The sequence below is a fragment of the Copadichromis virginalis genome, linkage group LG7, assembly GCF_057382275.1.
Source record: "Copadichromis virginalis isolate Kocher_CV1m ecotype Utaka linkage group LG7, C_Virginalis_male_GT1.1, whole genome shotgun sequence".
Classification (NCBI taxonomy): Eukaryota; Metazoa; Chordata; class Actinopteri; order Cichliformes; family Cichlidae; genus Copadichromis; species Copadichromis virginalis.
Genome location: NC_140624.1, coordinates 17,994,544 through 18,020,325, shown reverse-complemented (window position 1 = coordinate 18,020,325; position 25,782 = coordinate 17,994,544). Strand labels below are relative to the sequence as shown.

General features: G+C 40.5%; 1 protein-coding gene across 14 annotated transcripts in view; it reads right to left on the bottom strand.

The window, feature by feature from the left end:
* The window catches only part of LOC146704868 (neuronal cell adhesion molecule-like), an 81,114-nt gene that overhangs the window by 7,995 nt on the left and 47,337 nt on the right, over nt 1-25,782 (bottom strand). For 5 of the 14 annotated variants that reach the window (XM_085462303.1, XM_085462305.1, XM_085462302.1 and 2 more), the window contains 26 exons: nt 18,886-19,041; nt 18,071-18,082; nt 17,402-17,507; nt 16,635-16,828; nt 16,151-16,273; nt 15,560-15,730; nt 14,980-15,036; nt 13,837-13,948; nt 13,533-13,717; nt 13,214-13,348; nt 12,789-12,932; nt 12,580-12,691; nt 12,333-12,499; nt 10,887-11,034; nt 10,574-10,698; nt 10,270-10,296; nt 9,382-9,483; nt 8,652-8,849; nt 8,284-8,354; nt 7,827-8,052; nt 7,560-7,675; nt 7,270-7,471; nt 6,113-6,235; nt 5,548-5,724; nt 1,252-1,311; nt 907-1,017 (listed from right to left, as the gene is read on the bottom strand). In XM_085462303.1, the coding sequence (XP_085318429.1) occupies nt 907-1,017; nt 1,252-1,311; nt 5,548-5,724; nt 6,113-6,235; nt 7,270-7,471; nt 7,560-7,675; nt 7,827-8,052; nt 8,284-8,354; nt 8,652-8,849; nt 9,382-9,483; nt 10,270-10,296; nt 10,574-10,698; nt 10,887-11,034; nt 12,333-12,499; nt 12,580-12,691; nt 12,789-12,932; nt 13,214-13,348; nt 13,533-13,717; nt 13,837-13,948; nt 14,980-15,036; nt 15,560-15,730; nt 16,151-16,273; nt 16,635-16,828; nt 17,402-17,507; nt 18,071-18,082; nt 18,886-18,967 (3,286 nt within the window). In that variant the 5' untranslated portion in view covers nt 18,968-19,041. The remainder of the gene's footprint in view (nt 1-906; nt 1,018-1,251; nt 1,312-5,547; nt 5,725-6,112; nt 6,236-7,269; nt 7,472-7,559; nt 7,676-7,826; nt 8,053-8,283; nt 8,355-8,651; nt 8,850-9,381; nt 9,484-10,269; nt 10,297-10,573; nt 10,699-10,886; nt 11,035-12,332; nt 12,500-12,579; nt 12,692-12,788; nt 12,933-13,213; nt 13,349-13,532; nt 13,718-13,836; nt 13,949-14,979; nt 15,037-15,559; nt 15,731-16,150; nt 16,274-16,634; nt 16,829-17,401; nt 17,508-18,070; nt 18,083-18,885; nt 19,042-25,782) is intronic. The other 9 variants (XM_085462310.1, XM_085462313.1, XM_085462308.1 and 6 more) reach the window with 9 other exon arrangements.

Here is a 25,782-nt window from a genome sequence, read left to right as displayed (position 1 = left end):
AAGTGATTTTACTGATAAATACGACACTTTCACAAAAGGTTAAAACCAGAACAGTTGCCTCAGGCATTTTATATTGTAAGGTAAAGACCATACAATAATAGAGCGAATCCCATCAATCAGATGACTCTATGAGCACTTGGCGACAGTGGGAAGGAAAAAAGCCCTTTTAAAAGGAAAAGCCCTCTGATACAAAGAGCAGTAGAGAGACTTTTCATCTACTTTCAGCTTTACATCAAAACTTTCAAATGTTCACAAATTGTTTTTGACTACCTTGAATTTAGTTAAAAATCATGTAGTAGCCTAAGTAAGTAAAAGTACATTCTCACAGAATTGGCGGCATAGTTGCAGACAAAAATGCCGTATACGTTATCAAACTGGTGGTGATCCTCTTTTGCGCTGAGCTTTTAGGGCCACTGCACGTACACAAATGGTAATGAGCTGAATGTGAGATGTGTTGTGACTGATGACCACAATAATTAGGCTTTTGATAGCAAAATTTTGCAAGATTATGATCTATTATTGTGATCTTCCCTAAGTGAATCTATTAAAATGGTAGGTGTGAGAGAGCCATGCTGTTCATCCTCACTGCAGGTGGATAAAAACAATGGAGAGCACTTCAGTCAAATTCAGCTAGCATAATAGGAAATGTTTGTGCTGCCTTTTATGACGTTTGTCTACATACGTTCCAGCCAGATTGCCAAGGGAACTGCACGCATTTACAGCACTGGGTAATTAGCAATCCAATCACAGAAAGCGTTGTTTATCACATCCGGGTCTGCACTGGCCAGAGCCAGCATCAGCATGACTGCCAATATTTCTATTCACCTGCATAAGCCAATAATGAAGTAGGAGTCTCTTGCCACCTGTGAATGGAATTGAGAAAAATGTTGCCGTTTCTTTGCTTACTGTCATTTAGTCTGTATTGTGCACTAAAGTTTTTCTCCGGGCCCCAGTACTCCCAACTGATCAGGGCCCAGTCTTCCCCGATCATGGAGCTAATGTTTCCGAAAGGACTTGCTGAGCACACAAGAGAAAACACAACCATCAACATGAGTCTGTTGGTCAAAGGACAATCCAATAACTGTCAATCAAATATTTTGCTTTTGCTACAGTTAACATTAAGTGCACCAAGCTTCACCGAATCTAGTTTCTCACTGCTTTAACTATGCCAACAAAAACAGAGGACAAAAATAACTAATCATCACTAATCAACAGACACTGAGGTTACTAATATCACAGCAGAATCTGTACCCTTGTGGGGTGGACCATGTGGAGGTGACCGTGCAATAGGATGAAGGGATTGGGTGCTTCCTGTAAACAATATGAAGAGGGGTAGAGATGGAGCCACACACACGTGAGACACACACAGAGACACACAGAGACACCACAGATGCTAAAGTCATTATACAGAGAACACAAAGTTCATTGGCATGCCATGCGAAGCCCCTGGCATGCAGCAGGAAAGCATCACCAGCGGCCACTGAGGAAGAAGTAAGAAGGGGGTCAAAATCACCAAAGGCACAGCGAAAAAAAAAGAAGAGAAAAAAAAGATGAAGAGCAGCTGAGCACTTTGAAAAGACTCATCTAGTTTTATCACATGGCATTAAAAAAGCACATGTCACAGAGCATCTTTATCTGTGCAGCTTTGAACTTTTCCCTGCTTTGAACTCCTCGGTCAAGCATTCTGGTTGGCCACAGAATTGGACAGAGGCGAAGGGAAACTGCTCAGAGGTGAGGAGCGCATGCTTATGGTGGGTTTTGCAGCTTTAGCTGTATGTGTAAAACAATCATTTGTCTAGAAACACCACATTTCTGTCAACCTGTGATATCAGAGCCTGCAGAGAGAAACAGGACAAAGAGAAACAACCGGACAGGGATCATTATGAGAAGACAACCACCCACATCCCCAAACTGTCTTTTTTTTAGACATTTATGTGGTTGTGCTGTGTAACTTGAAAGTGTTATTTATATATATATATATAGTGAAAAGGTATTTGCATATTTGTTACACTGAAATGTTTTATGTCAAACAAATTTTAGTATTAGACAAATATAACCTGAGTAAATACAAAATGCAGTTTTAAAATGATTTCATTTATTAAGGGGAAAAAGCTATCAAAACCTAACTTCCCTCAGTGAAAAAGCAATTACCGTTCTCTTGTTAAGTCATGAATGAACTGTGATTAACCACAAAATCAAGCTGAGCCACACCCAGTACTGATTACTGCCAGACCTGTTGAATCAAGAAATCATTTAAATGGAACCTGTGTGACACAGTGAAGTAGGCTTAAAGAACTCAAAAAGCAACACATCATGCCATGATCTAAAGAAACAGCTGTGGAAAACAGTTGTCAAACAAAGTCACTGACATCCATCAGTCTGGTCTGGTAAGGGTTGCAAAGACATTTCTAAGGCTTTGAGAATGAACCACAAATGGAGAGAATCTGGAACACTGGTGAACCTTTCCTGGAGTGCCCGGCCTATCAAAATTACTCCAGTGCATCGATGACTCATCCAGGTAAATGGTAAATGGACTGATCCTTATATAGTGCTTTTCTACTCTCCCGGAGCCCTCAAAGCACTTTATACAGCATGCCACATTCACCTATTCACACAAGCACTTCCTTATATGCTTTTAAGTGCTTACTAACTAACAATCACACTCATTCGTACTCCAATGGATGCATCGGAGAGCAACTTGGGGTCAGTATCTTGCCCAAGGATACTTGGCATGCAGAATGGGAGAGCCAGGGATTGAACCACTAACGTTCCGATCAGTAGATGACCTGCTCTTCCTCCCGAGCTACAGTCACCACAAAAGGTTTGCATCCCATTAAATCTGGTGTAAAACTAACTTTCATAAAAAGAACATCATGGCAACACTCAAACATGGTGATGGCAGTGTGATGGTTTAAGGCTACTTTGCTGCATCAGGACCTGGACGACTTGCCGTAATTGATGGAATCATAAATTCTGCTCTCTACCAGAAAATCCTGAAAGAGGATTTCCAGCCATCAGCTCATGCCCTGAAGCTCAAGCATGCTTGGGTTATGCAGCAGGACAATGATCAGAAACAACCTCTGAATGGCTAAAAAAAACCACCTCAACCAAGGTTTTAGAAAGGCCTAGTCAAAGTTCGGAGGCTTTGGCCTGACCTTAAATAGGCTGATCACACTCAAAACCTTCTAGTGTGGATGAATTAAAACAATTCTTCAAGAAGAGTGGGCCAAAACATCCACACAATGTTGTGAAAGACTGTTGTCATTTATCACAAACGCTTGATTGCAGTTTTTGCTGCTAAAGATGGCACAGCCAGTTATCAGGTCTACAGGGAGTGCAGAATTATTAGGCAAATGAGTATTTTGTCCACATCATCCTCTTCATGCATGTTGTCTTACTCCAAGCTGTATAGGCTCGAAAGCCTACTACCAATTAAGCATATTAGGTGATGTGCATCTCTGTAATGAGAAGGGGTGTGGTCTAATGACATCAACACCCTATATCAGGTGTGCATAATTATTAGGCAACGTCCTTTCCTTTGGCAAAATGGGTCAAAAGAAGGACTTGACAGGCTCAGAAAAGTCAAAAATAGTGAGATATCTTGCAGAGGGATGCAGCAGTCTCAAAATTGCAAAGCTTCTGAAGCGTGATCATCGAACAATCAAGCGTTTCATTCAAAATAGTCAACAGGGTCGCAAGAAGCGTGTGGAAAAACCAAGGCGCAAAATAACTGCCCATGAACTGAGAAAAGTCAAGCGTGCAGCTGCCAAGATGCCACTTGCCACCAGTTTGGCCATATTTCAGAGCTGCAACATCACTGGAGTGCCCAAAAGCACAAGGTGTGCAATACACTCAGAGACATGGCCGAGGTAAGAAGGGCTGAAAGACGACCACCACTGAACAAGACACACAAGCTGAAACGTCAAGACTGGGCCAAGAAATATCTCAAGACTGATTTTTCTAAGGTTTTATGGACTGATGAAATGAGAGTGAGTCTTGATGGGCCAGATGGATGGGCCCGTGGCTGGATTGGTAAAGGGCAGAGAGCTCCAGTCCGACTCAGACGCCAGCAAGGTGGAGGTGGAGTACTGGTTTGGGCTGGTATCATCAAAGATGAGCTTGTGGGGCCTTTTCGGGTTGAGGATGGAGTCAAGCTCAACTCCCAGTCCTACTGCCAGTTTCTGGAAGACACCTTCTTCAAGCAGTGGTACAGGAAGAAGTCTGCATCCTTCAAGAAAAACATGATTTTCATGCAGGACAATGCTCCATCACACGGGTCCAAGTACTCCACAGCGTGGCTGGCAAGAAAGGGTATAAAAGAAGAAAAACTAATGACATGGCCACCTTGTTCACCTGATCTGAACCCCATTGAGAACCTGTGGTCCATCATCCATCAAATGTGAGATTTACAAGGAGGGAAAACAGTACACCTCTCTGAACAGTGTCTGGGAGGCTGTGGTTGCTGCTGCACGCAATGTTGATGGTGAACAGATCAAAACACTGACAGAATCCATGGATGGCAGGCTTTTGAGTGTCCTTGCAAAGAAAGGTGGCTATATTGGTCGCTGATTTGTTTTTGTTTTGTTTTTGAATGTCAGAAATGTATATTTGTGAATGTGGAGATGTTATATTGGTTTCACTGGTAAAAATAAATAATTGAAATGGGTATATATTTGTTTTTTGTTAAGTTGCCTAATAATTATGCACAGTAATAGTCACCTGCACACACAGATATCCCCCTAAAATAGCTAAAACTAAAAACAAACTAAAAACTACTTCCAAAAACATTCAGTTTTGATATTAATGAGATTTTTGGGTTCATTGAGAACATGGTTGTTGTTCAATAATAAAATTATTCCTCAAAAATACAACTTGCCTAATAATTCTGCACTCCATGTAGGAGGCAATAACTTTTTCACACATGGGTAGATGGGTCTGGATAACAAGAAACAACTTTTTTCTAAATTGTTGTTGTCAGCTGATTTTCTGACAGCTAATCCATAAAGTCTGCAGTAACTGAATGATGAGCAGCTTCAAACTACACAACAGAATTAGAGGAATGTTTGACACCAAACAATTCAAACTGGCAAAGCATACACAGCAAAGCAGTGCAAGCTTCACACAAGCTAAATGTGTTGCACAGTTCTGCTGCAGCACACCAGGACTCAGGTTTGCTTATCCACTTCACCAGAGAGGTCTCTGAGGCTGTGTTTTGGGAGGGGCTTTTCTTAGATCGCCAAAATGATTAGAAATTTTAAAAAGACTAGGGGCAATTTAAGCAAATATTCACCAGACATTTACCGAATTTTCAAAGCAAGATAAACAAACAAATCTGGTAAATAACACGTACTGGAAAATGTTCTGATGGACAATAATACAAACCAAGCACATGCTCTGTAAATTATTTACACGCTTTCATGCTCTTACCTCAACAAATACAGAACAGAACATATATATTAATCTAATATTTATCCACATCTCCAGTGGGAGAAACATGAAATCTAGTTAGTTTTTTTTCTCATATTTTTCTTGTATTTGATGACTTACCTTCCTCCCTGATGATGACAGCTTCCTGAGAAATGGCTGCACCTGCTCCAGCGCCTGTTTTCGCATTCAAATAAAACTTGTAGCGTATGCTGTACTTGAGGTTGGGCAAAGTGACAGAGGTCTCATTGGCAGCCAAGGCCAGCTCCTCCACTGGGCCCAGTTCATTGGAGTTATTTACTACAGGGGTGAGGGATGGGCGAGAAGAATAATGGGGTGGGGGTGGAAGTTGGGAAGCAGTGGGGTAAGTTGAATAGAGAGTTGGGTAGGAGGTGTAGATGGAGTGTCAGTGATGAAAAAGGTGGAAATGGAAGTATTTGGGGTGTAGGATTCAGAAATAGAAGGCAGGAATGACCAAAGTTGATTTGTTATTTGTGTTTTTTTTAATTTAGGCAAAAACAAAAATGCTCTTAGGCTACTCTAAGTATTGATTATCATTTCTGTCTTATGATCTCAACAGAATGACAGCACAAGACATGAAAAAGACTGACATACAAATCTACAAACTACATGAAGAAGATGACACTCACTAGGTAAAGATGCAAAAATCTTACGAAAAAAGCCTCACCTGGCTGATATTTGAGGGTATACCCGGTAATGTGCCCATTATGGTCATGAGGAGGACTCCATTCAAGGGTTAGAGAGTCCAGGTTCGAGTTAGTGACTATCAGCGAAGTAGGAGACCCCGGCACTGCAAAAAGACATATATAATGAAACCTTGCACAAGTTAATTAAAGAGCAGCTAAAGATAGGATGTTTTAAATAAATAGCTGAAGAGACGGTGTGTGTGTGTGTGTGTGTGTGTGTGTGTGTGTGTGTGTGTGTGTGTGTGTGTGTGAGGCGCGGTTCATTGAGGATTTCTGGGTTTTACTTTATGCAGAATGCCCAGTGTTAATACTCAAAGTCTGCCTCCAGTCATTGTGGCTTGCTTATTTATATTTCATTCTGATATTTGACCTTCAGTGTGCAATAAAGCTTGTGCAGCACTTAAAGCGAAAAATTTCTCTTACTTACAAAAATTGCTTTGTGTCATTACAATTAGACTGGATGTGATTAATGGGAAATTTAAAGCCTCTAGTGCAAAAAAAAACCGAGCAACTGCTTGTATATTCACAGATTAAAATAAACAAAAACCTTTCAAACTCAGACCGAAGAGAATCATTCATAACTGAATAACTTAAATAGCCAGACTTCTGATTGTATGATTTAGAGCAGCGGTCCCCAACCCCCGGGCCTCGGACCGGTACCGGTCCGTGAGTCGTTTGGTACCGGGCCGCGAGAGTTGAGGCTCAGGTGTGAAATGTATAGTTTTCAGGGTTTTTATCGGTCTTTTCACGTGTGTTATGAATAAATTTTCTTTTTTTTTGGTACCGGTACTAGTTTTATTTTGTTGTATTTATCCGCGACACCTTAAAGGCCGGTCCATGAAAAATATTGTTGGGCATAAACCGGTCCGTGGCGCAAAAAAGGTTGGGGACCGCTGATTAAGAGCATAGATCAGTTACAGGTGGAAAGTCATCATTTTCTATTTGCTAACCAGTTATGTGACACTGTTTTACATAGGCTGTCATTCAAGTGGAGCTAATTTGCTACCTGTTCCTGTTCCAGTTATGATAATGAAGACTGAAACTATACTCTGGGTCATTTTTAACAAAGTCTACTCTCATATGAAAGAAAAAAAAAAGACACACACAGACACAAAGGGTGTCCCTTCCGATCTCTTACCTCCCTCGGGTGTCTTAAACTGCTGGGTTACACTCCGGGGGCCCTCTCCTTTTCCATTATAGACCCTTACATTGAACAAGTACAGACTGAAGGGGTGGAGGCCAGGCAGCATGCCCTGGGTATGATTCCCACTAAATACAAGAATGTCCTGCTCCATGTGATCAGGATTGTGCTTGTAGTGGTGTTTTCTCCAGTAAGACACCTGAAAGCATGTAGATTTAAATGACGTATATAGTACAACTGGTGGAAATGGTGCACATGTTACATTGTCGGCGGTTCTTATACGGTACCTTATATCCTTTGATATTTCCGCGTATTAAATGAGCGGGCACGGGATCCCAGAACACCTCTACCAGGGTGCTGTTTCGCACCACAGCGTGCACATTTTCTGGAGCTGCTACGGGCACTGTATCGTAGATGGGCAACACAGCATTACAACAGCAAAATACAGAAAAAAGGAACATACTGAGAATATGTTATAGGTTACACACACCAGCTGCATCACCCGCAGGCTCTTGAGCATAATCTTTTTTTTAAAAATAGACAGTCTTACTCACAGTCCTCTCCTGAGTAGCCGTGGGCAATAGCAGGGTCAGGTCCAGCTCCGTGGTCGTTTACAGCCCGAACCTTAATCTCATATGGAACAAACGTGGGCGTTCCAGACACAACAAACTTGGAATTGTTAGACACGGTCACTGTATTCCATTCGCTTTCTACCTTCTTCTGCCTCCACATCACTCTGTAGTGAAGCCCGGGACCATTAGACTGGAGGTTTGTCAGTGGCTGCAGAGGAGAAAGCTGTAATGTAACTTATTCTCCATTGGAAAGCTTCTGTAGACAACATGTAACAGTATAGGAAGCTGAAAATATAGTTTTGCTGAATGACAATAAAGTGAAAAAACCCCATAAAGAAAGCTCATAAGACCACACAATTACAAAGTCAAGCTCTGCAGTATGAGAAGACTTTAATAAATGCGTGAGGATTAAAAGGATCAGCCTTATGCTGCTTATTACCTTCCAGGAGATTACAAGATTGTTATGTTCAGTTCCAAATCCCTGCACACCTGTTGGGTTTTCATCTGGAGCTGAAAAATATATCATTAAGGACACAATTAACACTTATTGGATGGAAAATCTTTCTTAGATAGTACTTATAATCTGGTCTGATTTACTTTTACAGACTTTAGTGTATGTATGCATACTGAATCTTATGGTACTTCATTGTCTTTACTTTGATACACAACAGCTTTGATATGGCATCTGTTAGCCTAATGCATTATTTAATGCATTAGGCTAAGAAATGGATATATGGAGAATTACTTTATACAGGAAACTGCACCAAGAAGAGCAGAAATCACACAGTCAGTCAGCTGATTCTGTACCTGCAGGTTCTGTCTTGTACATCCTGGAGGGGCGGCTGGGATTACTGAAGCCCACCGCGTTGAGAGCCAGAACTCTAAAGGTGTAGTGAACATGGGGCGACAGTTTAAGGTGAGCTGTTGTCTTGGTTCCAGGGACCTCGGTAAGATTATGCCAGTGACCCCGATGGTGCAGTGAGTCTTCGTATTGGATCAGAAATTCTGTATTTAAAAAAAGACATCACACCTTAAATAGTGTCTGACAGTATATTTCCATAAATGGAATTAAAGCCCTCAGTTTTTTTTAGGATACTTTAATTCAAAAAGCCTAGCTTAACAAAAAAAATCCACTTTCAGCAGCACTTTGAGGATTCAAGAAAATAGCGGATTTAGCCCGGTTTTTCAAAAAATGATGAGGGTTTTCATCACCCTGAGGAAACTAACTGACAGTAGAGAAGTACATTTTCCAGAAAAGTTTGGAAAAGTCTTTAAGTGCATTTCTTTTCTTTTTCTTTTTTTGCCAAAAGGCAGATTTTAGACTTTGTTATTGGTTACTACTGGGTGTAGCCAATTTTAAAGATTTTGTTTGCACAAAAACATTTAGAGCAATATAGGCCAACAATCTAATAATAAGGTGTACGTTCACATAAAACCCACACAGAGAGCGAGCCAAACAACACACACACACACACACACACACACACACACACACACACACACACACACACACACACACACACACACATAAACATACTCTGAACAGGGCTGTTATGTTCATCCCCAGGGGTCCAAGTGAGCTGAACACTCCTCTTTTTCTGGTCTGTCAGTTCCAGGTCTGTCGGGGGGTCGGGTCGCTCTGGGAGAAATACAGCACAAGCAGCAGCATCAACCCGTGTGCTTGGGATTATATTCATAGTGGCTTCATTCTACAGAAGATGAAGGGTTCATGCTATGAACAAGATGGAGCAAAAACAAAAAATGAAGGACGTGTCGGCCATGTTTCTGTGATACTGAAACCATAATAGATGCTAATTTGTTGATTTAACCAAGCACACCTTTGAGTTCCTCCTTTATTTCTGTACATCTTCTACTAGACTGTGTTATCTGGGCTGTGATAAACATGCAGACATTGCATCATGCATATGAAAATCCCACTACATAATCATTCCGCATGAAATCGAGTCTCAGGCTCACACAGAGGTTAAATTGATGCTCATGTTTTGGAATTAGGTGATAAAGTGAAATGCACGCCTTGAATAAATAAGTGATGAGAGCAACGTGTATTTGGAAATATCCCAAGTGGTGCAACCGGGAGATGTCTGCTTTACAAATGATGTTTGCATTCGACTGTGAATAGACATTTTTTTGGCTTGAGTAAATGTTGCCACCAGTGGTTTAAAGCATTCAAACATTATGCATATTTGGCAAAACATTAAAAAAAAATATCTAAGCAATTTTATAAAAAATAAACTCTCAGAGGCAATAAGAAATAAATGCTGGAACATCAAAAATGAATTTAAAAAAGCCCACACACATACACAATAATGCTTTGTGATTTTCAGGTCAACGCATGCCGCATTTCACAAACACAAGCGCACATCTGCAGAGCACATCTGGGTGCTCGTGTGTGCTGCAGGTTTACCGTAGACAACAGCTGGTGTTGTGGCCTCTGTCAGGTAGGAGGGCAGGAGTGAAATAGGGAGTTTTAAAGGTCAGTCATTCAGAAGGAAACAAAGAAAATAATCTGGCTTTTTTAGAATGAAGCACACGGATATTTGTGCCACTGAGTAAATCTGCTCTCGGCATTTAACCTTGAAGCGATGAAAGCTAATACGGTGGGTAAGTTATTGGACAGGTTACCTTTTCTAAGAGGAGCTGAGACAGAGAGACGTTATGAGTCTGTTTTATGCCTGAGCAGTTTTGAAACTGTGCACACCATTACATACCCACAACGGTGAGCTTAGCGGTGGCTGAATCGTGGTCCAGAGTGGTGTTCATGATGCAGGTGTACACTCCTGCGTCGTCCTCTGTAACATCAGTGATGGTGAGGCTGTCCGAGTCCACGATCAGTCTGCAAAAACATTCAGCAGGTCACTATGAACTGAATGAATGTGTTTTTTCTTCTTTTACAACATTCAGTACACAAAGGATCCTGCATATATCCATAACAGTACACAAATACCAGACAAAGACCTGATTTTTTGTTTTTAACAGCAGGCTTCAAGAAAGAAGACATCTCCGGATATAAAAAGCTCTGACCTCTCATCGTCAGGCAGCTCTCCGTCATCTTTGAGCCAGGTCATCGTGGGAATGAGCGAAGGGTCGTGTTTTACCGTGCACTCAAACACCACAGATCGGCCCCTCTGGACTTCTTTGTATTCTGGCTGCTTCAGGATTCGGGTTGGCTCTGTTGGGGGAAGAATAAAGTGGTGCAGGAGCTGTGAAACTGCCACGTGTTTGCTCCAAGCTGGGTTCTTATTTAGTAGCTGACAGATTCAAAATGTCAGCTTGTTGAACCTGAAGCTTGCCATGGATTCATTTTGTGCAAGTCACCTCAGTGATTAATTAAGGTGTGCTGACTGGTACATGATGACTGTCCGTGGCTCAAAATAGAACAGATTTACATTAAAGAAACAGAAAAACAGTTAAATATACAAGCAGTTAAAAATAAATAAATAAATAATTTTATACACTTAACCCTTTATTGACCATGAGCCCATCGGCGGGCCCATTTTACAGGTAAATATAAAGGGTTGGTCAATACACTCACTGGCCACTTTTTTAAGTACACCTGTTCGACTGCTTGTTGACGCAAATATCTATTAGCCAATCGCATTACAGCAACGCTTTGCATTTCGACGTGTATGTATGATGAACTGAGCATCAGAATTGGAGAAGAAAGGTGATTAAAGTGACTTTGAACATATGGTTGTTGCTTCTGGATGGGCTACACTGAGTGTTTTAACCTACTGAGACTTTAGCATACAGCCACCTCAGATTCACAGAAATTGGCGCAAAGAAAAAAAAAGAAATAAAAATTCCTTCTTGATAACCACTTGTTACAACCAAGGTATGCAGAGGAGTATTGCTGAATTGACAATCAAACTGTGAAACAGACCAGGAAACTGAGGCTACAAATTGCACAGGTTCTCTAAAATTGGATAATAGACGTTTAAAAAAAAAAGTTGCCAGGTCTAATGCTTTTTATCAGCAATTCAGGCTGTTGGTGGTGAAGTAATGTTGTGGGGGACGTGGAATCCCTTAAAAAGCAGTTAAAAACTTTTCTGTTTCAACAAGCCTTCTGTTGATCGAAACTTTTTAAAAAATATTTAACCCTTTGTATTGTTTATATTGTCTATTTTATTACTTAATTACTTTACTTCTTGGCATACTTCGGGCCCCTTAAGACCAACTGAGTATCATTCAAACTATTTACAGTAACTTGTAAATAGTTACAAGTTAACTATTTAACTATGTTGAATTTATACCAAAAAGAATTAAGGTAATTATAAAGGCAAAAAGAGGGTGTAACCCAGCACTAGAAAGGTGTATAATAAAGTGTAAAGTGTCTAATGTGTCCAGTGAGTACATGCTATACAAATGCATATCAAGAGTTTTATTTAGTATAATTTTTAGGCCTGTTATTAAAAACTTGTTAAATTTATTAGCCAAACGAATGAAAATTTCAGAGAGGAGCACTCTTACCTTTGACCTCCAGGTAGACATGATTCTCATAAATCCCAAGACTGTTTGTAGCAACACATGTGTATTTGCCATTGTGTTGTGCTTGAGCTACGCGAATCTCTAACGTCCCGTTGTCATGAAGAATGTAAGGGTCTTCCTGCAGGATGCTGGACCGACTGTCTTTAAACCTAAAGCACAAAGTCAGTTGTTTTCAGTTAGTAAAAGAAACACGACACAATTTTCCTCTGTTAGATTTTCGTTCACTTACCATGTAATTTTTGGCATAGGCGATCCAAAGGAGGAGCAGTCTAACAAGGCCTGGTGGTTCTTGATGATCTGGTAGACTTTATTGGGTGGTGTTAGCACTCTGGGTGGCTCGGCTGCAATGAAGCATTATTGCCATGTTATTGCCTTCCAGGAATCAATATAAATGAAAATGGCATTCAAATGCAAAGGGATAGAGTGTAGTGAACTCACAGAGGACATTGACAAAGGCGTTGGACAGGACGTAACCGTACTCATTAGAGATGTTACACTGGTACACAGCGCTGGATCCAGGCTGTACATCGGTGAAGATGATGATGTCATCCTCCACCTTTCTGCTCAGATCCTTGGGTGAATCTGTTAATGTACAAAAGGGATTATAAGATACTGTATATATCTGGATAATGGAAAGAGCTTTTTGAAACTCATAATCACCCTTATAATGATGTTTGAAAAAGGTGGTATCATAACTCGGAATTTGTATAATAACTCACGGAAATATGAATCAATACCCACCCGAGGGAAGGCATCTACAATTTCGATTTTAATAATGCCTGCTTCTCATGAAAAAGGAGATCATCTATTATGAAATCTGAGAGAGTTTGAAAAAAAAAAAAAAAAAAAGAGGCTGCACTTACTCTCTATGGAGATGCCATTCATAGCCCAGGTGATGGTGGGTTTGGGTGTGCCGCTGGCCAAGCAGGACAGCCTGCCGCTCTCCCCTGGAGCTAGGACAAGGTTCCTGGGAGGGACATCGATCCAATATGGAGCAGCTGCAAGCAGCACAGGGTACAGAAACAGGCTGGACAATTAATCACTAAACCCACTGCCCTGTTAGCTTCTGTGAATAAATCAATTATAAGGAAGAGGGAGAAAATAAAGCGGTAGAGAGAAGCAGTGACTGAGTTCCCAAGCAGCTCAGAGTCTGATGGGAGCTGAGCATTTCCTCAAGCACACCTTTGACCATGACGTGGATGGTGTGGTGCACCGAGCCAAACTGGTTCTTCGCTGTGCAGCGGTAATCTCCTTCATCTGATGCTGACACGTCCTCGATGTGAAGGGTCTTGTTGTAGTTCAGGAAGGAGGTGCGTTTGGAAGGCAGATCACCACTTATTTTGGTCCAAGAGATGTGAGGGGTGGGCCTAGATTCACAAAGAGAGAGCGCAGACAGACAAACTGATGATGGCAGGTGGACGCTCGTTAAATACATGACTTATGAATGCACTGAGTTCATGAATTAACAGCAGATTCTTTGTCTTACAATCCTTCAGCAATGCACTCCATCTCCAGTTTATCACCTCTCAACACCATCTTGGAACTGGATGAGCCAGATGGGATGAGGAAGGTTGGTCTTCTGTCATCCACGGGTGCCTCTATATTTACACACACAGGCACGCAGAATCATATGAGTGATGAACGCGATTGTAAAGGCAAAGAAATGAGCACCTCGTCTGCAAGATTGAGAGCAAATCAGCTCCTTTAGTATTACTACCCTCCCATCACCACACAAATTGGAAAACTGAAACGTGTAATGGTCTGCTATATACGTACATGACGTCACTTTATCACAGACTAATTCTCATAATTTAGACTTTAACTTCTTTTTAATGCATTGTACTGTGTTTGGTATAAAATAAATGAATAAATTAACTTAATAAGCAGCACACAGAGAACTGCTTTTTGCCATTAATCTGGCAATTTACCTGGTGACAAAGTAATCTCCATAACTAGGAATATGAAATCCAGAGTGAGTGTTTTAATTTGATGAGAATCAAGGTTTTTGCATGTTTCAATTTAGCCAACATGTGTAGCCACTAGACAAGGACAAAAAATGTTAAGGAGAAATGAAATGTGAAAAAAATTATATGTAAGAGAGTAAATTACAAGTTTGGAAATCCTTAGGTATTAAGATTGGAGAAAGAAAAGTAGAATTTTAACATGCATATTTTTACTACATGGAGTTAATTCGTTAACTGACAATCCAGAATAAATTTTATATGTGTTTGAATTAATATGTGATGTTTTTTCCCCAAGTATCCCAAGGAGTCCGTCCAGTTTAGGGAAAAGAGCATGCAGCTCTAATTTTGAAAATTCGTGAGAAGAACTACATGTTAAGAAAGGGAGAGCTAATTGGGTAGATCGAGGAAGAGTTACAGGTTGACAAAGACTTTACTTGGATTTCTAGGTTCGAGGGGTAGAAGTTAGTGGGTAAGACAGAATTCCCAGCTCCATGTTGGGATTAATCACTAGAGGGTGCCAGATCCTACCCCTTAAAAATAATCAGTAACGTTGCAGAAAATCTCAGGGTTGATGGGTTGAAGGGTTGAAGGGTTAGTGTTAGTGGGTAAGAGCTAGTGTGGAGCTCTAAGTTGGGGGTTAAACACTAGGGGGTGCCATAACTCACCACTAAATAAATCAGTGTCATTGTAAAAAGCTGCCATTGTGTCATTGATTTCATCCACTGCAACACAACAGAAAAAAGACCAAAAAAAGACACACGCCATTTCACAAGTTGAACTCATCAAGGCAAAGAAAAACACAAAAGCTTGGACAACTTAACATGACTGAAGAACAAAAATTCACATGACAGGAAAAAATCTACGATGAAGAATGATCGCCATAAGAATCTACTTTAGTGGAGACAGCCTGCCGTCTTGTAGCTGAGATGAGAGAAGCCTTTGTTGTTGGTGGAGAATGTGTATACAGAACATATTACAGAAGTAATACTGAACGTCTGTTTGGCAGATAACCACGAGAGCTCTGACAATATGCCTTTTCAGTGCGGCAGCGACCGCTGGCGTCTCCAAGGACGGCATCATAGATAGGAAATGCTGTTTTCCTCCTACGCCGTCATGCCTGCACAAACTACCGTAAAATCATCCGCACACACATTACAAACGCTGCCACTTTCTTAAAGGTTATAACAAAGACTTGAGTAGATTTCAGTGCTCGTGTCTCTGCATCGCACGCTGTGTCAGACTTACGGTTAAGGACCCTGACAGTGATGGGCTGTTTCTGCTGGATGGTTTGTGTGTGGGGGAAGCGGGCGTAGCAAATGTAGTCGTTCCGGGTGTCCTCTCGGCGAACATTGGAGAAGTACAGGTCACCGTTCAACGACTGAGACACCCTCTTGCTCTGAGGGAGCTTCTGAAAGTCTGAAATGTACAGCGTCACATTAACATTATACAGGAAAGTGTTTGGGAGAGTACAGGTTATAGATGCAGCTGCATTATGCTTATGGGTCTACATTTCCTATATAATCAGGTATTTATGCATCTAATCACAAATATTCACATTCTGATATGCAGTTCATCAGGCTGAAGATGAGTTTGTTGCCATTCAGTATTTTTCATGTGATAAATTTTAAGGAATGAAAAGAAACCAATAAATGTGACAGCAGAAAAAATATATTACGATTTCCACATTTCCAACAGCCTAGCTTGCAAAATGAAATACAGTATGATTGGTTGTAAGATGGAACAGGAAATTGAAAAAGAAAATCACCGTAATTCTTAATCTTATGCAGCAGAAACATCATGTTACCACAAAGAAACATAAGAGATCAAGTTGCTCACTGTTGTCCATCCAGAATATGATGGGAGGGGGTAGGCCAGCAGGGGGGCGACACGGCAACACCAAAGACACGCCCTCCTGCACCACGATTGGCTTGATATTTTCCTTGGACCACAGGGGGGATCCTATATTGATTGGAGAATAGCACGATCAAATCATAATTTGGCAAAAAATATGGGTCGCTAACAGACTGGAGCTTGCATGACGATGTGGCAAGATGAGGGGAATGATCAAGAATAAAAATATGGAAGTGGGGGGATTACAAAGGTTCAATCACCTATATCTACCGTCGTGTCCAACAAAATAAAACATGCACCTTTCTACAAACAACTTTTACCTTCCAGGAGAGCTCTTAAGATGGAAATTGCAACTTAATCGTTAGAAAAAGAGAAGAAAGGAGGTGATTTTTTTCATAAGATGCACATGAGACAATGAAAGAAGAGAGAGAAGTGATTTTAAAGAAGTGATAGAGCAAGCTGCACTCACTGGACTGTCTAACCACTATATTGTGGGAAACAGCGGTTCCGTGTTTGTTTCGTGCTGTGCACTGGTACACCCCCTCGTAGTGTTCAACCCTCTCTCTGCTGATATCCACCACCAGAGTCCCAGATTGCGGCTTCATGTCCACGTTGGGATCATTCTCGACGTCAAAGTGGGTCCCATTTCTTGTCCAGGAGAAACTAAGGAAAAATAAGACCATTATCATAAGAATGCAGGTAATTTTCAAGTGATCAAATCTGGTAATTCATATAAAAAAGAACACATTAATAAAATCTGTTTTACCTATTTGGCTATCTCATTGCACCTGAATTTTTACTGTAAATGTTTCCAATTGTGTTCTTTAAAGACCTTTTTCAAAAGTTTTTCCTATATTTGCAAGTTTAAATCTACAAAAATATTCTGGATGGTTACATAATAAACTTGCTTTGGGCTGGGGGAAGAATAATCTGGGGTAAAGTAAAGGTTAAGGGCTGAGAGGTGCATTTTATCTATGAGTTCTTGCGAGCATAAAACCACAAATTTATGTGCATGTATGTTATCTTGATGAAAGCTAACTATATGTTAGATTCATTCAAAGCATTCAAAAACAGGTGTCAAGGCCTGAATGTGTAGGAGTCAAGCAGAACTTTTCTGGCATTGTTTAGAAAACCTGCTGAAAACATTTTAAACATTTGTGACAGGTGGTACCTGAATCCACTCCTGGGGAATTTATATATATTTTTTCCATTTAAAAGAAATTCACTGATTCCTACCTGGGATGCGGTTTTCCCTTCGCCTCACAGTGGATTATAATGTTCTCTCGTGGGTCGACGATGTAATCTTTAGGGGACTGGTAAGTGATGGTTGGCGGCTGCGGCACTAAAGACGACCAGAAAACGGGCGATATTTAATCAGGACCTTTACTGCATAAGTAGGTCTCTTTTTTTTCTTTCCTGCTGCTGCATTGACCACACCAGCAGTGATTACCAATAACATGCAGACTTAGCATACTGAATAAAACCACACAGCTGTTTGCTGACAAACTGAAAAAAGCTCTCAGAATGTAGAAAGGTAGGCAGAAAGCTCAGGTACATTTCCTTTTATTGCAATGAGCCGATGCCTAATGTATTCCTGTCAGTGCTGCGGAGATAAGTAATGGACTATGACAAAACAAATGATATAAGGACTCATGCTGTTTGCAGTATTGCTTTATGGAAAATACTCTACCATTGCAGAAACACACAGAACAAAAACAGCAAACAAAGAAACACAGAAATCAATGCATGCAACATGCCAAGGCCACTCGAAATCACACTCACTATCCTGTAAAACAAATCCGACTAAATGCAATTCAACAATTCATAACGAGCAGCTAGATAAAATGTAATCTTTAATATCCAAAAACAAGCTGCAAGCAAAAACTCAGATTCTTTGAGACTTACATCCTTCCAGAACTTCAGCAAAGAAGAAAGAAAAAAGAATAGTGACAGTAAAAATAACCAGATATTAGTTATGAAAAATATCCCCCTCAATATCTCTGCCTTGTAACAAGGTTCGCACGTGGCTAGCTCTATATTGAGGAATGGAGGCCTCCAGTAGTCAACCAAAAAAGCAACAGAAGCTTCAGGCTGAAACGTTAAATGTCAGTCCATGTAAGTCACAATTAGTATCTAAAAATTGTTAATATACAAACAACACTACATTTACATGGATAAAATGCAGTCACAGTAACTGGAAAAAACATAAAGTACATTGATGAAACTACACAGATGCATACAAGAAAGGCTAGACTAGGCTAGAGCTAAAATACTTATTTGACTCTCCAAAAAAATTATTTAATAGCCAATTTTCACATGAACAACAAATATTTTCTACTTTCAAATGGATGTGTTTCATATTTTTGTTTGCCATAAAAATTTTAAAGCAGAATTTTTAGATTCAGAAATTAAAAATAGCTTGTTTTCGTACTTTTCTGAAATTTAATGAATTGTTAACAATATTTATAACACAAAGAAGAAAAAGCTATACAGTGTTATGCAAGGGTAAAACTTTTATCAGCCAAACTGTACTGGACCTGGAAGTCATTATCGGTAAATTTGTCAATCCAAAATCAAAATAAATTCGGCTTTTATGTGCTTGATTATCAAAATGTTTGATCAAGTAATAGGCCGGGTGACTTATCTTGTAACTAAATGCAAAGTAACCCTGACACTGTGCGACGACTTTGTTTACAGCTGTGTGTGATTTGTTGTCTTACGGTCTAGTGGGACCTCCAGCGCAGTGGCAAGGTGCACCAGGAACAGCAGAAGCACTCCTACATCCATCCTCCTCCACTCCATGATCACGTGAGACTCAAAGGTCTGCCCCCAAATTCAGTGACGCACCGCCTCTGAGGACACGTGCACTTTCACAACTGCAGGTGGAGACAAGAGAAGAACAAACGAAGGAAAGAAGCTTTTAGAGACATAAGCAAGGACAGAGAGCGCAGGGCTGAATTGCACATCCAGTTACTGCTGTCATCAGTCATATAATGAGTTTTGTTCTATTATGTGGTTTTGAGTCAAAGAAAGAGAGAATGAGTGAGAGACACATCATAGCTCTAGCCACAGATTGATGTTAGTTACCATCCATTGCAATTTGCTGGAAGCTATCTTTTTGATCTAGTGCATTCCGATAGGGACCGACGGGGCCCACATGGGTTCATTTTGCAGGGCTAATCACAGGCGCGGCCATGATGCCATTAGGTTTCTCTGCCGTATTGATCACATCAGCTGGCAGATGATATGCCAAGGGACAAGACAAGGGGACACTCACTTTACTTTCCATTTCACTCGGAGCTTTATCAATGTGATTGACTGACCGGCTGAGCCAGCAGCAAAGTGATCTGAAATGAGGTCAGATTTCAGAGAGCGAACCATCATTCTTTCATTAGACTGCTGTAGTGGGAATGTCATACGTGACGAGACAGAAATAAATATGTGTGACATCTCTGTTTGTCGAGGACAGTTGGTTCAACAAGATTTCAGGTTAAGCTGAGGTGACGTATGTTTTCCTTGCTTGGGCAAACTGGGGTACTGATTCATTGTTAAGTGGGGATTTTTTTTTGTTAAGTAGTTTTATCAAATTGTGTCTCCATCACAACCAATGACTGCAGTCATTGCTCTATAGTCATTGATCACAACACAAGCGTTAAATGAACTGAGTAAAAAGCAAAGCAAAATGTAGTCACGTCACAAAACCACAGAACAAAAATGTTCACTTGTTGCCACACAGCTCGCAGCTACCACATTACACCTTAATCCAGGCAAAAGATCATAGAATATAATATTGAAGTTATAAAAGATCAGAATGTGGCTCAAACTTCAGAGAAATCTAAAAAAGCACAAGGTTAAATTGACTGCTCATTTGAATTCATATTAATCTGCATAATTCAGTGCTGCCGAGTCAAAAGAATGAAGAAAATGAACTTAGGAGGAGTCGTTTTAATAACTGTAGTCTGACCTGTTTTTATCTCGCTTCTTCATCCACTGGCACCATATTAAAAATGTCACAGCTTAATTTAGAGCTCAGGCAGATTAATTTGCTACATTATCGCATAAGCACACTAACAAATTCAGAATGAAAAAAATCACGTGGAGCACTCTAAAGCTGGAGTTACACATGCGTACTGCATGCCTGCTTAGGGCGTGGGGCAGGTCAGGGCTGCAGATGAGGTTGTAAAAGCGATGTCTGGTACCAGAGGCTAGACAGCCATGCGGTAAGACCTGGTCTTCCTAGGGGAACTGAGGTATTTGTTAGTGCTGCCCTAAAGTCATGATTCAGAACCATCCTCAGAGCCGGTGTCTAGTAGCATGGGAAGAGACCAAGGCTAATGTCTACTGCCCCCAGCTTCAACTATACCTCTCCTGGGAAGGCCTGTATTATTCACCCAGGGCAGCCAATCACACTGCTGTGGACACCTCAGGCAGCTCTGGCTTGGGATTTGACATGAAAAGATCCAGAGGGTCATTTCATCAAGATAATTTGCAGGCTGCAGGCATCGGTGCTGAAACTGTACATTTCCTTTCCTTCAGTATATTTTCAGCTTCTGCTGGAAATTTACAATCACATATTGTTTATGCAAAATCCATTCACGATTATGAGTAAGGTGTTGCAGCGCAGTGATTTTCTAGCACCAATTCATTTTGCTTGGTATTAGGCATTAAGGCATTAATGTCACCGTCACTACTTTTGGGTTTTTTTTTCTAAATCATAAATTACAGCCCGAACTGAGAGTGAAAAAAAGGGTGAAGTAAAAATGGCCAGCGTGTGACAGCAACAGAATAAATGTGTTAATTATACATTTTATGGTGAATCCCCAATAAGCTTTGAGATTCTTATCTGGAATGGAGCCAGGGATTCATCCTAGATTCATTTCCCAATTTAATGAGGTGTAGCAACTCAGCTCCAGCCAGCCAGTGTGTTTCCTTTGTTCACACCGTACACGTGTGGGCCTGTGTTTACTTGTATGTGTGTATGTGTGTACAGTATATGTCTGTTTGCTACAGTCACCCCTGTAAGTTTCAGTGATATGAGGCCAAACCTCATATCCGTCTAACAGTTGAGTGACGGTGGAAACTCAGTCGACTCATGTCGTTCAGTATATTTTGAGCGTAATCCAAGCTGGGCCTGAATCTTGAAAAAAAGAAAAAGAAACTAGAGTTCAAAACCAATTTTTTATTTCAATATACAATTATTCAAGGTGAACCTTAATCGCAAAATATATTTCTCTATTGCCGGACCATCCTATGCATCCTGTGCTGACAGAAGATGGAAGCCCAAAGTCAACATATCTCTCTTGCTGGAGCTCAGATAAAACCCCAGTCCCGTTTGGAGTGCTGTGCCAAAAGCCGTCAGATGGCTGATAATATCGAACAGGAAATTGTCTCTTAGACAAAAACACAACAGATTGGTAAGGGCACTTCCAGAAATGATTTTCACTCTTTTTCATATAGATAAAGCTGAGAAAGAAAACTAAGCTGGTGTCTCACTTTGAAACGTGATAACTGTTCGTGGCGCTACCTCGTGATGACATCGTTTTTACAGCCGATACCAATATTTGGTGATTTCAGAACCAAATATATTGGCCAACAAGAAAATATATTTCTGGTGAGTTTTTCAAAGTGGCACTTTGAGTACTACACGGCAAGTTCCAATTTATTCCATTCTATTCAAAAGAAAGCCGACATTTCTACAGCCGATATCTCAAAAATTTGGCAACTTACATGAAAACGATTTAGATTGAAAAATAACACCAAGTTAGATTTGGGAGTGAACCATGTCTTTAAACTTGTAGATTTGACAAGTACAGTGCTTATTCACAACTGCTGCCAGCTGCATCTAAAAAACAAGAGACAAGTGGGAGAGCTCATCCGAGGTCAGTGCCATATTTTCCATTGTTCCCTTGCCTGTGCTTCACCTTATCAATCAAGTTTCACAGAATTCAGAAAGGTCGTTTTTTTGATGCAAACAGGCCTGCAGACAAGCAGGCGGCACTGAAAACATATTTCAGTCTCAGCTCTCTCCTTGCAGACAGAGTCCATCATCTGAACACCGTGACAGCTGCCACAGTAAACCAAAAACAAGGCTGCAGGGTGTAAAACAAAAACACTGAAAGATATGTATCAGTGAGCTAAGAGGACGTGGTAACTCGAATAATAATCCTGCAGACATTTGGTACATTTGTTGCTTGTGGCATCTTAAACTACTTGTGATGAAGTAATATTAATATTTTGAATTTTTACAAAATACTTTGAAGTTATTGTTTTATGGGTTTTCTGTACATTTCTTGCATCTCTTGAAACATTTACATTCAATGACAAGTGAACATCAAATATGGAAAAGCAAGTTTTTTTGGAACTGTTTTACTCAGCCAGACATTTTCAGCTTAATATGAGGTTAAAGTTGTTGAAAATCGTGCCTGAAATGGTTACAAAGAAAAGCCAACACAAACAAACATGTGGTTTACAAATGGCCAGCTTTGTTATCTGATTGTAGAAAAAAAATGAATGAGCAAAGCTAGCGTTTAAATACCGAACAAGCTAAGTTCAGTAAAAATTAATGTCAGCAAAGTGAAAGGCTGCAATGTTAATTACTGTCTCCGACTACATAAGACCACCTTCGCTCACGTCTTGCTTTTCATTTTGTCAACACTCTGCTCTGTAAAAGCTGCATTGAGCTGTCTGCCTCTCATTCATCCAGCCTCTTCAATTACTCCATTGTCATTTTCCCATACCCAGCTACTTCACCATCCCAAAACTAATTGGTTTTGTGCACATGTCAGGGACATAGCACACGCAACAGCACATACACACCCAGGATAAAGCACATTCACAGAGCCTGTCAACAGAATGTGAGGGTCAGGACGTGTCTGAGCACACAGATAGAGGTGACAGGGGCACGAGGACTGACAATGGAAGTAGACTGCAGTGTAAATGAATTGCAGTCAGTATAGAAAAAATCCCAGTTGAATTCCCCTCACAGCAACGGATAACGCTATATGCCTCATATGCTCATCACTTGCACAGATCTTGTCATTGTATGTGCCAAACATTAGTGATGCAACACTGCAACCCTGACAGAATCACAGCTATTGCATCAGAACTCTACACTTTTAACATCTATGATGAAAAACAAGCCTTTCTCCTGCACCAAGCACCCTAATTAACTTCCATAATCAGTGCTATTGATGGCTCATGCAATCAGGGGTTTGTGAGCCTCGGTATGGCCTTAATGGAGCAGCAGGGATCCCCCACAGATGCCTGAATGGATGGGGGTGGAGGGGTATTATGATGAGAATGACTCCACGCTCAGGAAGGAGGTGATGAGGAAACTGATTCGGTTGGAAGCGTTTATTTTTCTGAGATTGCCGGGTGCTCTCGGTGCCTGCTATTCATGCCTTGGGCTGCATGTATTTCTCTGTGCTATTAGATATCAGGAGTGTGTGTGTGTGTGTGTGTGTGTGTGTGTGTGTGTGTGTGTGTGTGTGTGTGTGTGTGTGTGTGTGTGTGGTTGTGTATGTGTGTGTATCTTCCATGGATCTCAAAGTTGAGGTCAAAGAAGTTAAACAAATAGTAAGGTTATTACAGTTTAGCTAAAAACATCACTGTAGATTATAATATAATATAATATAATATAATATAATATAATATAATAATACAGTTTAATCATTTGTCTTTTTAAGCTGTGGATTCACAGCTAATGTGCTAAACAGGGGTAAGCGGTGATACAATTTACAGCAATGATACATGAGGTTGAATGTTCAGTGGCTTTGACTAATACCTCTCACGGGCCTCTTATTAGCAGCCACAGGACCACAACGCACATTCCATGGGCCGGCTTCAGTGTATGTTTCCCATAATCTTCTCATTAGCTTTTGTAAATGAGGCAGCGTATGCAAATAATTGGTGTGGTTAACATATGAATTGGGGTCCTGTTGTTCAACGAGACCCCATAGCCCAAAGAACACACCAGAGCCCTTGATCTGAACTGTACAATGCAAGACAATAAAAGATCTTCAATCATCTGATTCACTATAAAGATGCTATTTAAATTCAGCTTTCTGACCAGAGCTGTAGTGGTTTTGATGCATAGGCCTCCCAAACACATGAGTAAATAGGCTTCAGTATTTTCATTAGTAATATTAACCACTTTATACGATGTGAACTCCACTGACTTTGCACCAGGCAAAAAATCACTCAAAGAAAAAAAACATGTGCATGGGGTGTGTAATTATGGGATGTGTAGGCTCTTGGATTTTCCAGATAGTTTGACCTTTATGTTTTGTCGACTACGTCATGAGTTCTTGCTTTTTGAAAAACTGTTTTAGGCAAGTCGTCACACTTCATGGAAAAGCTCCATTACATCTTTGGGGGTAGGCCTTTAAAGTTACAAGGCTTTGTTTTTGAAACTCCCCTGGCTATCGACATAAAACAAGTCTTAATTCTAATTGGCATCTGCTGCTAATGCAACATGTCCGGCAATTTGTCTAGTTTACCTTCTTTCAGAGCGCCACACATTGACATTCACAAAGCTTGCTCGCCATACATGCCAAAAACACTTCAGGATTCGCTCGCTGTTCCCTCTGCCTAAATGCTAATCAGAAACGGCGCCGGCACTTCTGAGGAAGACGGCCTCTTTAACATGCAGATGGAAGCAGCACCACTAGATGGGATGGTGCTCTTAACGCCTTGGAGGTCTAAGTTATCAGAGATGATAACGCTAACCTTACCCATGCCCTACATTTTAGGAAAAGGTAAAACTCTCTTTTCTTTCCTTTTTTTTTTGGGCAGGTGGAAATGAAAACAGATTTTGATTTGCGTTACAATCATTATTTTTCTTTGATCCCTCATTGCCAAGACTTGGGAGAAAAACAAAATTGCATATTCTGATTGCCTGGGGCTAGACTTAGAATTAGGGATATCACTGATAACGAATACATTATCGATAAGGAATCCAAGTGCAATAAAAATACATATTTCTTTTATTTAATACATTTAGTTGCTACGTCATGTCCTCACATTATGGCTGTGTTTCCTCAATTAGGTCTCTCGTTCTTGGGGTTTGTGTATAAATCCCTCTCCTTAGGAAAAGTATTAGCGGGGAATCGTTTCACTGCGTCACAATCTAGCAAAAACTAATTATTCTTTTAAAAAAAAAACAGTAAGGTTGGACTTAAAAGTCTTTTTATGACATCTGAAATAATTACTAGTGCCACTTTTAAAAAGCATAGATGAATTGAGAACAGGTGGCAAAGCAGGACACGACTGAATGAACAAATGTGTATCTGAACTTGACCTTTATGCAATAGCTGATCACTACACTATAATTACTTATGTATGAGAACATTTCTGCTTGTGCAGAAGGGGGCAGATAAACACCGGAGCAGTGCAAAGCACGGAGCTCGAGTATGCCTGCCCTACCACATGAGAGCGTTATGGGTGAAGCCATTCATATGCTGAGCAGACGTTCATTGTCATGAGCAAATGCAAGAGGAGTGGGAGGAATGCATGCCGACCTGCTTCCTGAATAGCTAAAGAAACTGTTAAAATCCTCATACGACACCACAAGACAAACTTCAGCCACAGAGACATGGCAGGTTTGAACAAAAAAAGTA